The 14,613-nt window shown below is 50.1% G+C and overlaps 1 protein-coding gene across 2 annotated transcripts in view; it reads right to left on the bottom strand.

Moving 5' to 3' along the window:
* The window catches only part of JARID2 (jumonji and AT-rich interaction domain containing 2), a 254,562-nt gene extending 242,000 nt beyond the window's left edge, over window positions 1-12,562 (bottom strand). Inside the window, exons 1-2 of one of the 2 annotated variants that reach the window (XM_062184688.1) lie at window positions 12,416-12,562; window positions 11,478-11,681 (exon numbers count right to left, since the gene is read on the bottom strand). In XM_062184688.1, the coding sequence (XP_062040672.1) occupies window positions 11,478-11,522 (45 nt within the window). In that variant the 5' untranslated portion in view covers window positions 11,523-11,681; window positions 12,416-12,562. Of the gene's footprint in view, window positions 1-9,259; window positions 9,350-11,477; window positions 11,682-12,415 lie in introns of those variants that run through there. The other variant, XM_062184691.1, reaches the window with a different exon arrangement.
* Between the last annotated feature and the right edge of the window lie 2,051 nt (window positions 12,563-14,613).

Genomic DNA, 14,613 nt, shown 5'->3' with positions numbered 1-14,613 from the left:
AGCGCACCGGCCACGGTGGCCATTGGAGGGTGAACCAACAGCAAAGGAAAACCTTTCTGTCTCTCTCTCACTGTCGGAAAGAAGGAAAGAAGGAAGGAAGGAAGGAAGGAAGGAAGGAAGGAACTGTAAAATTATACAGGCTTTCCTGTTCCCTTCTCCACTACAGCCATTCAGACTAATAACACACTTTGTTCTGAAAGCAATTTTTAGTTTACAAAGTACTTTCAGATTATCTTATCTCATTTAGCTCTAAATGCCCTGAGAGAGGACAAGGAAAGAAAATAGAAGCTTAAATAAAACTCAACTGACATCTTTACTACTTGTTACAAGTGCTTGTATTGGTTTTTAAAAGCCAACAAACCAACCAACCCGCTGGCCTAACACACACTACATGTGGAACCATAAATTAGTATAGCCTCTCTCCAACAAAGCAATGAGGTACAAGGGTTCCAAATGTAAACACAGGCACTTCTGAGTCGTAATTTCATGCTGAGGAATTCGGTGTTAAGGGGAGGACACACGTAGAGCATGCTGCACACATCACTTTTTATGACAACCCTAAACTTGTAAGAAAGCCATCAAGAAGGCACTGGTGCTCTGTTTCCATTAAAAATCATTTCGGGGTAGACACTGCAGAGCAACACAGTTAAATCCTAACTGCTGCACTTCCAATCCAACTGCCTGTCAATGCTCCTGAGAAGGCCCAAGTGCTTGGGCGATGGCCACCCACATGGAACAACCACGTGGAGTTCCTGGCTCCTAGCTTTGGCCTGGTCCAGATCTGGCTATTGTAGCCATACCAAGTCCTTCCCACCATTATGCAGTTGTTTTCTTCCACTTATTTATCAGAGATAGAGACCTACAAGAGAGTTCCCACTCCCCAAATGTCAGCAGGGAAGGCAACCCAATCACTTGAGCCATCACCACTGTCTCCCCAGGTCTGCATTAGCATGAAGATGTCAGGAGCCATAGCCCAGTTATCAAATCCTAGTATCACTAAGCTGAAGACTCACTTCCTAGTTAGCATTGTAAATACTCTACCCAAAGATTTAATTTCTTCCCTATATATTAATACTAACCTATGACTACTTATAAAATTGAGCCTTTATTCTTGTGGAGTTAATAGAGTGATAGACTGGTAAAAAAAACTCCTGTACCAAGAAGTAAGGTGTGAAGAGCCCAGCAGGTGCACTGGGAGAGCTTGAGGAAGCCCTCCAAGAGGCACTGCTGGGCTCCTCAGGCAAGCTGCTCACCAAGGGAAAGAGGACTCACTCAGCTGAACTGAGAATGTAGAGGTTGGACTGGTGGTAGGTTAAGTCCAGCACAGAGCAAAAAAGGGCTTAAAAAAAAGATTTATTTATTTTGAAAGTCAGAGTCAGAGAGAGAGAGAGAGAGAAACAGAAAGAAATAGGTATCTTCTCTCTGCTGGTTCACTCCCCAGATGGCCACAATGGCCAGGGCTGGGTCAGGCTGAAGCCAGGAGCCAGGAGCCAGGAAATTCTTCCAGGTCTCCCACATGGACGGCAAGAGCCCAAGCACTTGGGCCATCTGCTGATACTTTTCTCAGGCCATTAGCAGGGAGCTGGATCAGAAGTGGAGCAGCCAGGACTCGAACCAGAGCCCATATGGGATGCTTCACCTGCCACACCACAAGGCCAACCCCGCAAAAAGAGCTTTTTATGATGTGCTGAAGACAAATCTGGTTTAGACTCGATCCTGAAGGCCACAGGGACCCAGAAAAGATCATAGCAAATTTTCAATTTCTTCAAGGATCATCCTTCAAGATCACATTTCAACGTCTTTGCACACAGATTCAGAGCCACTTAAGGGTCTCAGCCGGCGCTGTGGCTTAACAGGCTAATCCTCTGCCTTGCGGCGCCGGCACACCGGGTTCTAGTCCCGGTTGGGGCGCCGGATTCTATCCCGGTTGCCCCTCTTCCAGGCCAGCTCTCTGCTATGGCCCGGGAAGGCAGTGGAGGATGGCCCGAGTGCTTGGGCCCTGCCCCCACATGGGAGACCAGGAGAAGCACCTGGCTCCTGGCTTCGGATCAGCACGATGCGCCGACCGCAGTGGCCATTGGAGGGTGAACCAACGGCAAAAAGGAAGACCTTTCTCTCTGTCTCTCTCTCTCTATCCACTCTGCCTGTCAAAAAAAAAAAAAAAAGTGTCTCAGTCTATCCCTCCTTTCCAATTCACCACCCAGATATGGATGGTTGGCTGAAAGGAAAGATCAAGAATCAAAATGGAGTAGAGTATGGGTGATTACATCACCTTCTAATCTTTAAAGCTCTGTCTAGTACCCCAAAGGAATCTGTTGCAAGCTATTCACTTGGTTTAAGTGTAAAATTCATTGCATTCATTAATCTCTGAGTCAGCCAAGAAGGCCACAGCAAGCCTGATGTCTCCGGATTGGTGATTTCCAACTGTGTAATAATAACGCTTTAGCATTTCTGCAGCAATAGGCAGTTTACAAAGTGCTTTCACACCAGAAACGTCACTGGCTCTCCCAGCTACAAGCCTGAAGTGCAAGGAACAAATCTTTCAGATGAGAAAGCAGTTCAGCAAGTCCTCCTGTCTTTCCCAGGGTCACACAGGCAAACTTGAACTCAGTTCATATTTCGCCTGCAGCGCCAGCATCTCATATGGGCACCAGATTCTAGTCCAGCTCTCTGCTGTGGCCCGGGAGTGCAGTGGAGGATGGCCCAAGTGCTTGGGCCCTGCACCCACATGGGAGACAAGGAGGAAGCACCTGGCTCCTGGCTTCAGATTGGCATAGCTCCAACCCGTAGCAGCCATTTGTGGGGTGAGCCAACGGAAAGAAGACCTTTCTCTCTGTCTCTCTCTCTCTGTCAAATTAAAAAAATAATAAGTTCATATTTCCAACCTTGTCTACTATCCACATACTCAAAACAAGCCTGTCCAAATCTGAAGCATTTCATTCCTAAAGCTCATGTACTAGTAGTTGTGGGAAGGCATACAAGCACACACAAAGCACTACTACTTAACAGAATAAGCATTCATTCCACCCCTTTCTGCAAACCTATGGAAGGAATAAACAAACACAAGAAACACATGTTTAGTCCTAATCCCTTCTCATTTCCTTTTGGCACCCGTATCTGCCCCCACAAGCACCAAATACTTTAACAGCTGGCAGAAATGAGAACCAAGAGATAATACACTCAACCATTGTAGACCAAGCCCTCATCAAAATGGCAGTTAGAAAATAATGGAGAAAGAACCACCCAGATTTTATAAGATAGCAATAAAAGGGGGGCCAAAAGGTCTCCAACATTCTCCTGGATTACTCAGTCACTAGAGAAACCTGGGCTGCTGTCCAGTTAGCCAGGGATCTCCTGATAGACAGCAGACACTGCCCATCCCTCTCACACCTCTCCCACAAAAGGACATTGCTGAAAATTATTCCTGGTTGTATTTAAGAACAAAATGTGATTGAGAAAAGAGCTTTACTGGGAGGATGGAGGAACAATATAAGATTATATATTCAGTTAACCTTCTAGGATCATGGTAATAAAACAGTGCTATGGATGAGATTTCAATGTTCATGGACTTCCCACTTCATGGGTGGTGGAGACTGACAGAACTTAAACATGACAGAATTAGACTAAAATCCAATTTAGGCTTGTAAGCCAGCACTAACTCTCAAGGCCAGTTGAGTTTCTCTCCCTCAAATCCAGTATCTTTCCTATGAACACGTAATTATGTACACTGTTCCCAGCACACATGCTGCCTCATTCACACATCTGGACAGTCTTTGTTTAATGGATGGTGAAGCCCCTCTTGTAGATAAGGGCAAATGATTCCCCCAAGTGTTCTCGAGCAGTAAAGGCAGTACTGAAGCCAACTTCGTCACATCACTGGGAAATCAAGTCAGTTTGGATAGGTCAGGAGAACCTACCTCTGCAGTCTACAATGGCCCTCAGGTGCACCCCACAGAGTGCTGGGGACACTTCTGAAAGTATAGTACATAACTAGCCAGCCCCAAGGAGTACCAGGATCTATCTCAGCTCTCTTCCAATGATGACTAAAGAAGACAGCCAGCTGGGGATAAGGGGGTAGCTCCACCAGCTGGTGCTTTAGAAAAACAAACACAAACATGTACTTGAGACTGACACACTCCTGTTCTTGGAAGCTGACAAACCTGCCCTCATTTCCCCAACTTTCTGAAACAGAACGCCTCTTCAAAGGCTATCAAGAGCTCTTTTTATGATCTTTTCTCCCCTTCTCAGGGCTACACTGATCATTCATTTTACTTCTATTGTATCTAAACCAGAAAGTGGGGAGGAATCTCGGCCTTTAACCATCTGGCCAGTATATTCATCTTGGCTTCTCTTCTGTAAAATGGACTCAAAAAGCCCTTCTCATGTGAACTCACTATGAAAACCAGAAACGTGGGTGGTTACTTCAGAACTGAGTCTTCTCTTCACAGGGCTTTCAAGAGGATTGGGTGTGGGGCAGGTGCTGTGATGCAGCGGAGGATCAGCTGCGGCTTGGGACACCTGCATCCCTTATCAGCCAGCTAGAGATCTGCCTCCTCTGCTTCCAATCCAGCTTCCTGCTAATGTACCTGAGGGGCAGCAATTACTGCCCAAGTACTTGGGTTCCTGCTCACATGGAGTCCCAGGGCTCCTTGCTTCCACCTGGCCTAGCACAGCTGCACCTGTTGCAGGCATATTTAGGATATGAACTGGTGGATGGCAGACCTCTTACCTCTTTCTCCCCTTCACTCTCTGCATCTCTCCCTCCCTCTGTTGCTCTACCTTCCAAATAAATAAACTTTAAAAAAAAGAGAGAGAGAGAGAGAGAGAGAGAGAGAGAGAGAAAGGGTTAGGTGTTATGTGGCTATCTCAAAGGATTTTATACGATCCAAGCCCTTCAAGTACCACAGAGCCCCAGGAGAGGTGGGCAGCATCCTCACAACAACAGCGACATCTGTGGCAAGACTAACTGTGGCAGAAAAGGAAAGTAACCCAAGGACCCGGAGGTTCAGGATTATACTCTAGCTGTGGCTGCTCACTCTGATATGACCTAGACTTTGCACTCTGGGACAATATCTGCCTCTGTAAAACATGGGCCCTTTCCAATCCCAGACATTCTGACTCTAAGACAGCAAGAAATGGCAGGCGCCGTGGCTCAACAGGCTAATCCTCCGCCTTGCGGCGCCGGCACACCAGGTTCTAGTCCCAGTCGGGGTGCCGGATTCTGTCCCGGTTGCCCCTCTTCCAGGCCAGCTCTCTGCTGTGGCCAGGGAGTGCAGTGGAGGATGGCCCAAGTGCTTGGGCCCTGCACCTGCATGGGAGACCAGGATAAGCACCTGGCTCCTGCCTTCGGATCAGCGTGGTGCGCCGGCAGCGCGCCGGCCACGGCGGCCATTGGAGGGTGAACCAACGGCAAAGGAAGACCTTTCTCTCTGTCTCTCTCTCTCACTGTCCACTCTGCCTCAAAAATACAAAAAAAAAAAAAAAAAAAAAAAAAAAAGACAGCAAGAAAGATAAAAGCCACCTGCAAAAAGTGATAGGAACAGGAAGTTCTGGAAGCAGGCAGGATTCCTCCACCAGAAGCAAAACTGTGGGTGACTTCCTACAGGGGTCAACTCCACTTTTTTAATGATTTTATTCTGAAGCAGAATTAAATGGGGAAAAAAATTTATTATAAAGAGTCTGAGGCTGCCAGAAGGCTATAGGGTTGATCGACATCGCAAGATAGATTAAAACTTAAAAGGATAATGAAAAAAACCTCACTCACTCCAACTGTCTACAGAAAAAGAGATATAAGAGCTTCAGAAAACAAAAGTCTCCAGAGTTCCCACCTCTGGGAATGAAAAAGTCTGCAAATATGGGAAAGGCTTTATGGACAAAAGGAACCAGAAAAATGGAGACTCAGGGAATGTAAGAGAGATTGTGTTAGCAAATCACAGAAATAAACTGCAGTTATCTGAAGCTTAGAAAAAAAAAAAAAAAGATAACTGATTCAAACTAGGGAGACTTGCCTCATTTTCATTAATGGTAACTTAAGGATTTCCAACAGAACAGACTTTTAGCAGTTATCTCTTAAGTAAGAGAATATCATTCAAGTGGCCAATTACAAAACACAAGCTTCTGAACTCCATGGATTGGTATAAAACCAGTAATTTTCCTGCTTCCTGCCATCCAATGAAAGGCACATTTAACTCCAGAAGTAATGCAGGTCACCTCAGTGGGGCTACTCTAAACTGATCCATATTTTATCTATGTTACATGGCATGAATGAGACAGGGAGTTTAGTTTGGTATTTGGGGATTGTCTGAACACAGTAAACAACACTCTTATCACAGGTAAGAGACCAGAAGTTGGTCAGTTAATGGAAACAAACACATTAGGCAAAAAACCATTCCTTAGTATTGTTTTTTTCAACTTCAACATGTAAGTCTACTTTGACATGCAAATTTTTGGACATAGGCCTTATTCCTGGTTCCCAGTCTTTTTAGAGTTCTTGTTCACCTTATGCTTTTTTGTTTGCTAGGGAAGGAATCTGGGCACAATTGGTTCTTAAAAGGGAATCACTTGTGAAACACTGTGTATGAAGAATCCATACATATTTTTCCCAACATCTTTTTAAATGTCTGGCCCATACTTAATTGAATAGTCTTATTTTTTTTCTTTTACCAACTTGTATCATCTTCCTCAAAACAGTCAACTTAGTTTTCACAGAAACCAACTCTTCACACTAATTTCAAGGCTTACATAATATTTAACTGTAATTACAATAATAAGCCCAACTGGAATAACCAGATTTGGGAACAAACAACTGACACTTGGCAAGCCTTCTGGGTGAAAGCCAAAGGGGACAAAGGCACACCCCAGAGCTAACCACTGGCCAAGAGCTTCAGGCAGGGTTATCAGCTACCCAGGACATTCTGCAGCCAAAGGCTAGTAGGTTACATAGAGGGAGATGGTGGTTAGCTGTTACTGTAAAACTGAGACTTGTACCAGTAATATTAGGAGCTTTAGGACATGACCATCATAATCAAGTACAAACCACTAGCTTAAAAATACTACAATTTACCCTTTTACCAAGTGTTTTTAATGTAGGATCAATTTCCCAGTCTTCTTTGAAAGGAAAAGAGGAAACTGGTTCTACTCTGAATGTCACAGATACCAGTTATTTACTAGAAAAGATCTCCTCTTTGTGAAAGACCAAAGTTTAAATGACTTTTGGAGCAGGATATAATAACACTTTAGTTGGGGTTATTTCCAAGACACCTGGAAGCAAGTCAATGGCCTTCAGCCAGTAACAGGGACTGGTTTAACCTACAGTGCAGGAAAAACACCCACTATACCTTCTATAGGTACCAAATAACTCCAACTGGCTATCTGGGTCAGTGGCTATGAAGACCCACAAGTCAATCATCCAAGGGCTAATAACCAAGTTGTATTTTTATGGACATGAATTTATTTCTAATTTTAAAATTTTTGTAACATTTTAGATTACCTTCAGTACTCTCTATACAGAGATGGTTGCTGAATTGTCTGTCCTAGACCTGTGACAAAGTTCAAGACTTTCTATTGCTAGTAGAGGAAAAGCCATATGAACAGTCCAAGAAAGCGGAAGAGGTAGCAATTAAATAACTTCTGAAAATGCCACCCCCTAAAACTACAGAATAACCCAAATGTACATGTGTTTAAAACCGGGAGAGGGGCCGGCACCCCATATGGGCGCCGGTTCTGGTCTTGGCTGCTCCTCTTCCAGTCCAGCTCTCTGTTGTGGCCTGGGAGGGCAGTTGGGGATGGCCCAAGTGCTTGACTCCCGACTCCTGGCTTCGGATGGGCACAGCTCTGGCCATTGCAGTCATTTGGGGAGTGAACCAACAAAAGGAAGACCTATCTGTCTCTCTCACTGTCTGTAACTCTACATGTCAAATAAATAAATAAAATCTTTAAAAAAAAAAAAACTGGGAGAAAAGAATAAACAAAAACTGAACTCATAAACCTGACCACTATATTTCAATGTAGTTCTTTCTTGCTTTTTCCAACTTTATGTAACTGCAACAAATAAATCTGGCTTTTGTACCTCATGACATACACTTTCTCTGGTTTTTTTTTTTTTTTTAATCAAACTCCACTTGTACATCAGAAAACAAAATATTTAAAACTTGCAGTCTAGTGGTACAAATTCTGCTTGAGCTGGCCTAGAAATCAAATCCGTCTTTTTTCCCACCTTAGTTCCATGGCAGATTTTCTTTATTATTATTTCAAACTCCTGTTCTAATGCAACGATCAAATGATTGTAAAGTTTGGTAATACTGTTATTCTCCCCAGGAAAACCAATCAGTGGAGAGACAGAAATGATCCACAGAGCAAATATGCAACTGTTTTTATCATGCAAGTGAATTGGGACTTTAAAAGGCAAATGTCTCCAGTTATTTAAGGTACTGTAGTGGGAGTCATGCCCGACACAATTAAGACAGGATTACCCTGCAATTTATGAGTTTCTCAATGATGCCACTTAATCAGAAATATAACAATCATTGCTCCCGAAGCCTACCATCACAATCATACCCCCAAATTCTTCTTTCCTAAGGCAAAAACTAAATGGCAACTTGGCAGGCATCTAAGGCTTTTGAGATCAACTGCAGGCAATTTGCTGTCTTCCACCAGCTCAAGTCACAATGCCACAATGCCATCTCACACATGAAGCAGCGTCCTGTGTTACATGTCTCACACTGGTGATCCTCTCGTGCCTTGTAAGCGGCAAAGGCAGAGACGATGTTTTCCAGTTTCCAGAGAAGGCAGACCCAGAATGTGAGCCTCGCCCCTGCGCAGAAGCACTACTTCCAGACACCATCCAACTCAGAGGCGCACTATGTGCCTCTATGTAGATGTACAAGTCTTCCCTCGCTTAGCCCCTCAAAATTACTCAGTAGGCACAGCAAGACAGAAATCTGAACCCTGGTACTTGCAAGTCTTCCAGAAAGGCCGAACCCTACCAACACACCCCCACACAACAGAAAGTGATAAAGTGGCTGAATCCACCAGATGGGCTGCCAACAAAGCAAAGCTTTCGCTGAATTCACTCGCCTTCCTTTCCACTAGCACTGGTGAGTGGCGCAGAAGCTCAGCAGGACCGCAACACCCATCAGGGGCACTGGCACAGGAAAGCAGACATTCCTGCGGAGGCGGCGCCCCGACCCGCTCCCAACCCAAGTGGCCTCAGAGCAAGGTCCTCGGGCACCCTCCGGGGGGTCGAGGCTCCTGTGCTCACCTGGTGGGAAGTGCAGCGATCCACGGCAGAACGCAAAGGCCCAGCGCGTCCTCCTGCTCGTCCTCCTCTCGCGCCGCAGCCCCGCGCCGCCGCAGCCCCCGCCCCGCTCTCCCCTTCCTCGGCAGCCCCGCGGCGCCTGGAACCTCTCGCCCGACTTGTGACGTCACGGTGGAGAGGACGTTTCCACCCGGGCACGACCCTTTGTGACGTCACAATGACAACAGAACGCGGCCGGGAGCGGCCGGGGGCCGGGAGCCGCGGGGGGCGGAGGGAGGGGCCGGCGGCGCGGGCGCGCGGCGCGGGGAGGGTCGGGGCCTGGCGAGGGGCCGCGCCGACGTCTCTCCCGCTGAACCTGTTGCTCCGAAGCCTGCGTCGGAGCCGGCGGGCAGGGCCGCGGGGAGCGGGCGAGGCCGGCCGCGCCGCCATGCTCTGCCTGCGCGCCGCGCGCCCCCGCCCCGGCACGCCCCCGCCGTGCTCGCCCCCGCCTGCCCGCCCGCGAGCCGGCCTGGGAGCCCGGCGCCCGCCTGCCCGGAGCCCGGAGCCCGAAGCCCGGAGCCTGCAGCCTGCCCCCTACAGGCCGCGCGCCCGCCCGCCCGCCGCGACCCCGGGGCGCCCTCCTTCCGCCGCCGGCTCGGGCCCGTAGGGAGGACAGGCTACGCTCCGGGCACGTTAACCCGTGCGCTGCCTCCGGGCCGGCGGCTGGACACCCGGCCTCAACACCACCAGCGGACCGCCCGCAACAAAAAACCGGCCCATGCCGCGCTGCAACTTGACGAGGTCCGGAATGGGGAGGCGGGGGCGGCTCTTGTCCAAGTTCTACCCCGTCTGCTTTGTGCCTGCATCCGAAACGGACGTGCCCCGGGAAGGCGTCCACGCTCAGGCAGGCTGTCTCCATGCAGTTTCTACGGCCCGAGTTTAAACTAGTCCTTTGCATTCCACCCAGCCCTCTGCAATGCGGATGTATTTTAATTCCTAAATTCTTTGTGGAACAGCTTTCTAAGTTAGGCTCCATTATTGAACCTTGCTTTCTTTCCTAGTTGAAGTTTACGTGTCTAGATTAGCATCAGCCTCCAGAAGACACATTCGGCTTTTCCATTAAATATATTTTGTACGGAACCACTTCCCCGAAGGTCATCTCCCATTACACACACCACACCGACGAGAAAGGGACAATGCTAACACCAATTTGTTCACTCGACTTAAATAAAACTTTCTTATAATCCTACATATTCCTAATATGTGTTCATTTGGCCTTCTGGTTTTTTTTTTTTTTTAAGCGCTTTAAAGCATGCAGCTAATCACCGATCACTCCAGTGCATATTTGGTTAATCCCTCGGTCCCCCTCAGTCCTCCTCCCCAAACTTAAAAAAAAGCCACCACACACAAAACAAAAACACTCCCTATGCCAATCAAAATGTAGCTGTACTATGCACAAAACAAATTCAACTATCCCAAACCATTCAAATCTCTGAATAATCGCCCAATTTCACAAACCCAGTTAGCAGGGGAAAATTATTTGTGGTCACTTCCATGTGCATTAACATACATTCTTGAAAACATTAGCCAGCGTGTATCTCTTTTTCCCCTAAAACTGGAAACCAAGAATTTTTTAAACAAAACCAGTCTCATTATTAAAGTCAATCCCAACAAATGCATATGCTGTAACATGATTCCCAACTGGTTCATGCTGCAAACCAGATAAGCCAAAACGACCACATACATTAAATGCGATGTACCAGTGCAGAGAGAAGATCGCCATAATCGGACCCTCAATTGAACTTAAAAGGGCTTCCAACACACATGCCTTACGCGATTTTCCAAATAGCATTAATAATAATAACATGGCCTCATCTCCATGTGCAAAGTGCAATATGGGGCCAAATCCACCGGAGAATGCAGTTTAGTTACCTTACCGCAGCACCCCCACCACCACCACCCCAAGCTCCACCAAAACCCTTCGCCTTTCAATCTAAAACTAGATTATGGTTGTGTCATTCGAGGTCAATTTATTCACTTGAGATATCATACACCAATCTGGCTTTTCAGCCAAACTAGGCAGACACGACTTTGCCCGAGAAGCCCTTTCAGAAAAGAAAGAAAACAGCCTTCTCGGACGCTGTGTTTAAAGCCCTTCAGCTGCAGAATTATCTATAAACTTGACATTCACAGCCATTGCTTAAAACTGCAAGCCAGAGGCTGTGTTGTTAGGAGCACTTACGTATTTCTTCTGGATGATATTCCTCTTGGGTCTTTCCTTGCTCATTCTGAGATCCAAATGCTGATTGCAAGAGGGGACAATTGCTTCATGAATTTAAAGCCGTCAGAAATTTGCAAAAAAATATCCTGGTGGTTTTTATTGTTGTTGGTGGTGGCTGATCTTGTAATCCGACTTTTCTTCCTCTTCCCCCAAAGCCAGATTCGCCTTGAAATAAATCCGAAATTGAGAAGGAAAAAAAAAGAGCCAAAGACGAACGAAGCAAACAAAAAAAAATTCACTTTCGTAAAACACTCATAATGGAAAATTTCCTCCGAAACACATACACACACACACACACACAAAAAAAAAAAAAAAACCGACGCCCTTCACTCCCCCCCTTTTTCCTCCAAAAACTACATCGGCGAAACGCGAAGGTCCTTAGTGTCTGATCTGTAGTTACATCTTGGAAAAGAAAGGGGAAAGATAAATTAAAAATGTTGAAGTCACGTTTGCGCTGCAGCGGCAGTGCGAGCAGAAGAGTCAACTCCAGCGGCGGCGGCGGCGGCGGCGGCACCACGGCGAGGGCTCGCCGAGTCTCTTTTTTCCAAGCCCCCCGACCAATGAGAGACGGGCTATCCAGCCCAACTTTAAATGGACTCTGCTTTTATACAACTTAGGGCTCCTCGGCTAATTCCCCGCCGGACGCCAGCCGAAAACTCCCACAGCCGAGCCAGCGGGCGCCTGCCTCCTGCGGAGCCCACCGCCTCGGCCCAGTCCGAAGGACTCCCGTGGCCGCGTCGACTGGACGCCCGAGCGGCCTCGAAGAACCCTTCCCACGCCAGCCTTCCGACAGCGCTCCCACGCCGAGCCCGGGAGTGGAATTGAGAGAAGCTCCCTAGCTCAATGCATGGCACGCTCGGTCGCTCCACCTCACCCCCTTTCCCCAGCTTGCCGCTCACCTCACGGCCGCCACACGCCAGCCCCCGCCACTGCCCTCGCGTCCACCTGCAGCCGGGCTGCTGGGTGCGAGTGCCCCAGGACGCCCGGCCCCGGGGACAGCCGCCGATTCCCGGGGCACCTTAGAATGGTCCCCTTGATCTTCTGGAAGTTGTAGTCCCCCGACTACAAAATGGCTATGGCCACAGAAACTGGGAACTACAATTCCCAGCCTGCCCCGCGACGCCTGTCACTCAACACCCCCCCACACCTCTCCGCCTCGCCCCCTCCCCCTCCCGGGGCCCTGCCAACAAACGCTTGGACGTGTCCCGCGTGCGACACTGCCAGAGGCTGGCTCGGGATTGGCCCGCGGAGCGTGTGGTCCGCGAGCGAGGAACTCCCCACGCCGGCCGCCCCCGCCCCCCGGGCCCCGGCCCCCGCCCCGCCCCTCCCCCCCCCCCCCCGGCGCGCGAACCGCCTGTGGAGTCGAGGAATCGCGCGGAGCCGCGGGGGAGGGACGCGCGGCTTCCCCGGGGAAGGCCTCGGAGCGTGGCGGCGCGGGGGGCGGTGTCAGGGAGGGCTTGGAGCCCGTCCTACGGAAAACTGGGCCACGCACCAAGAGGAATCCTCGGTGCGAACTAGCTGATCGGCGGCGCCGGCTGCCTCCGCGCTGCCGCCGGTGTCACCTCAGGACAGCGCCTCGCGGGTGTGCGCGGAGCGTGCCGCGGGCGGCCCGAGGTCGCCCGGCCCGGGCCCCGCGCCGCACACGCCCCCACGCGCGGGGCCGGGGTCGCCGCGCTGGAAAGGCCTCGGCCGGCGCCCGGGGGCGTCGCTGGAAGCCCGAGCGGCCACCGGGGCTCCCGCGGGCGTTGTTTTGGGCTCTGGGGGGCCCACGAGCGAGCCTGAACCATCGAGAGAAGGAAAAAAAAAAAAAAGCCGTCGGCCATACCCACGGCCCGGACGCATCTGGAACACCAGGGACTCCGGCAGGCACGGGCCGCGGCCTCCCCGGCCCCCAGCCCCAGCCCCCAGGGCCCACGCCTCCCCTGCCCGGCCTGAGAGAAGTCCAATTTTTAAGGGAGCCTCAGGCCAGGCCCCACCTGAGTGCCAAGCGCGCCCTCGTACTCACGTCCCCTTCCGGTCCCTTGACGAGTGCTCGCTTGAAAAGCAGTATTTGGGTGCGTGGGCGTTGGGGCGGGGGTTCACGGAGGGCCCGCTGCAGCGCCGCGGCTCCGCTTCCGACCCGGCTTCCCGCCAATGCCTCTCAGCGGCAGGCGGATGGAGACCCCAGCCCCCGGGAGACCCGGATGGAGTTCCCGCTCCCAGCTTCCGCCGTCCTCTGCGTGCCCCTGCGGGGCGAACCAGGGGCTGGGGTCTGTCTCCACCTTAGAAATAAGTGTTACTCTTTAAAACAAAGTTTATTGATTTGAAAGACAGAGTTACCTAGGGGTTTGGGGCGAGGAGAGAGCCCGTCCACCTCCTGGTTCACGCCCCAAAATGGCCCATGAGACAGGGCTTGGTCAGGCCGAAGCCAGGAGCTGGAAACTACATCCGGGTCTCCCACGTGGCTGCAGGGGCCCAAGCGCCGGAGCCATCTTGTATTGCTGTCCCGGGGTTAGCAGGGAGCTGGGTCAGAAGTAACGCAGCAGATAGTTTTTATTTTTATTTATCAGGCAGTGCTTAAAGAGATGCCCTTGGAGCCGATGCGGTGGCGCAGCGGGGTAAAGCCCTGGCCTGAAGCGCCGGCATCCCGTAGGGGCGCCAGTTCTAGTCCCGGCTGCTCCTCTTCCAGTCCCGTTCTCTGCTATGGCCTGGAGAAGCAGCAGAAGTTGGCCCAAGTCCTTAGGTCCCTGCACCCGCGTGGGAGACCCAGAAGAAGCTCCTGGCTCCTGGCTTAGGATCGGGACAGCTCTGGTGGTTGCGGCCATCTGGAGAGTGAACCAGCAGATGAGAGACCTTCCATATTCTCTCTCTCTCTCTCTCTCTCTCTCTCTCTCTCTCTCTCTCTCTGCCTCTCCTTCAAACTCTTTCAAATAAATCTTAAAAAAAAAAAAAAAAAGAGGCCGGCGCCGTGGCTTAACAGGCTACCTCCGCCTTGCAGCGCCGGCACACCGGGTTCCAGTCCCGGTCGGGGCACCGATCCTGTCCCGGTTGCCCCTCTTCCAGGCCAGCTCTCTGCTGTGGCCCGGGAGTGCAGTGGAGGATGGCCCAAGTGCTTGGG

Source organism: Lepus europaeus, chromosome 3 (assembly GCF_033115175.1).
Source record: "Lepus europaeus isolate LE1 chromosome 3, mLepTim1.pri, whole genome shotgun sequence".
Lineage (NCBI taxonomy): Eukaryota > Metazoa > Chordata > Mammalia > Lagomorpha > Leporidae > Lepus > Lepus europaeus.
This window is presented reverse-complemented; position numbering and strand designations above follow the sequence as displayed.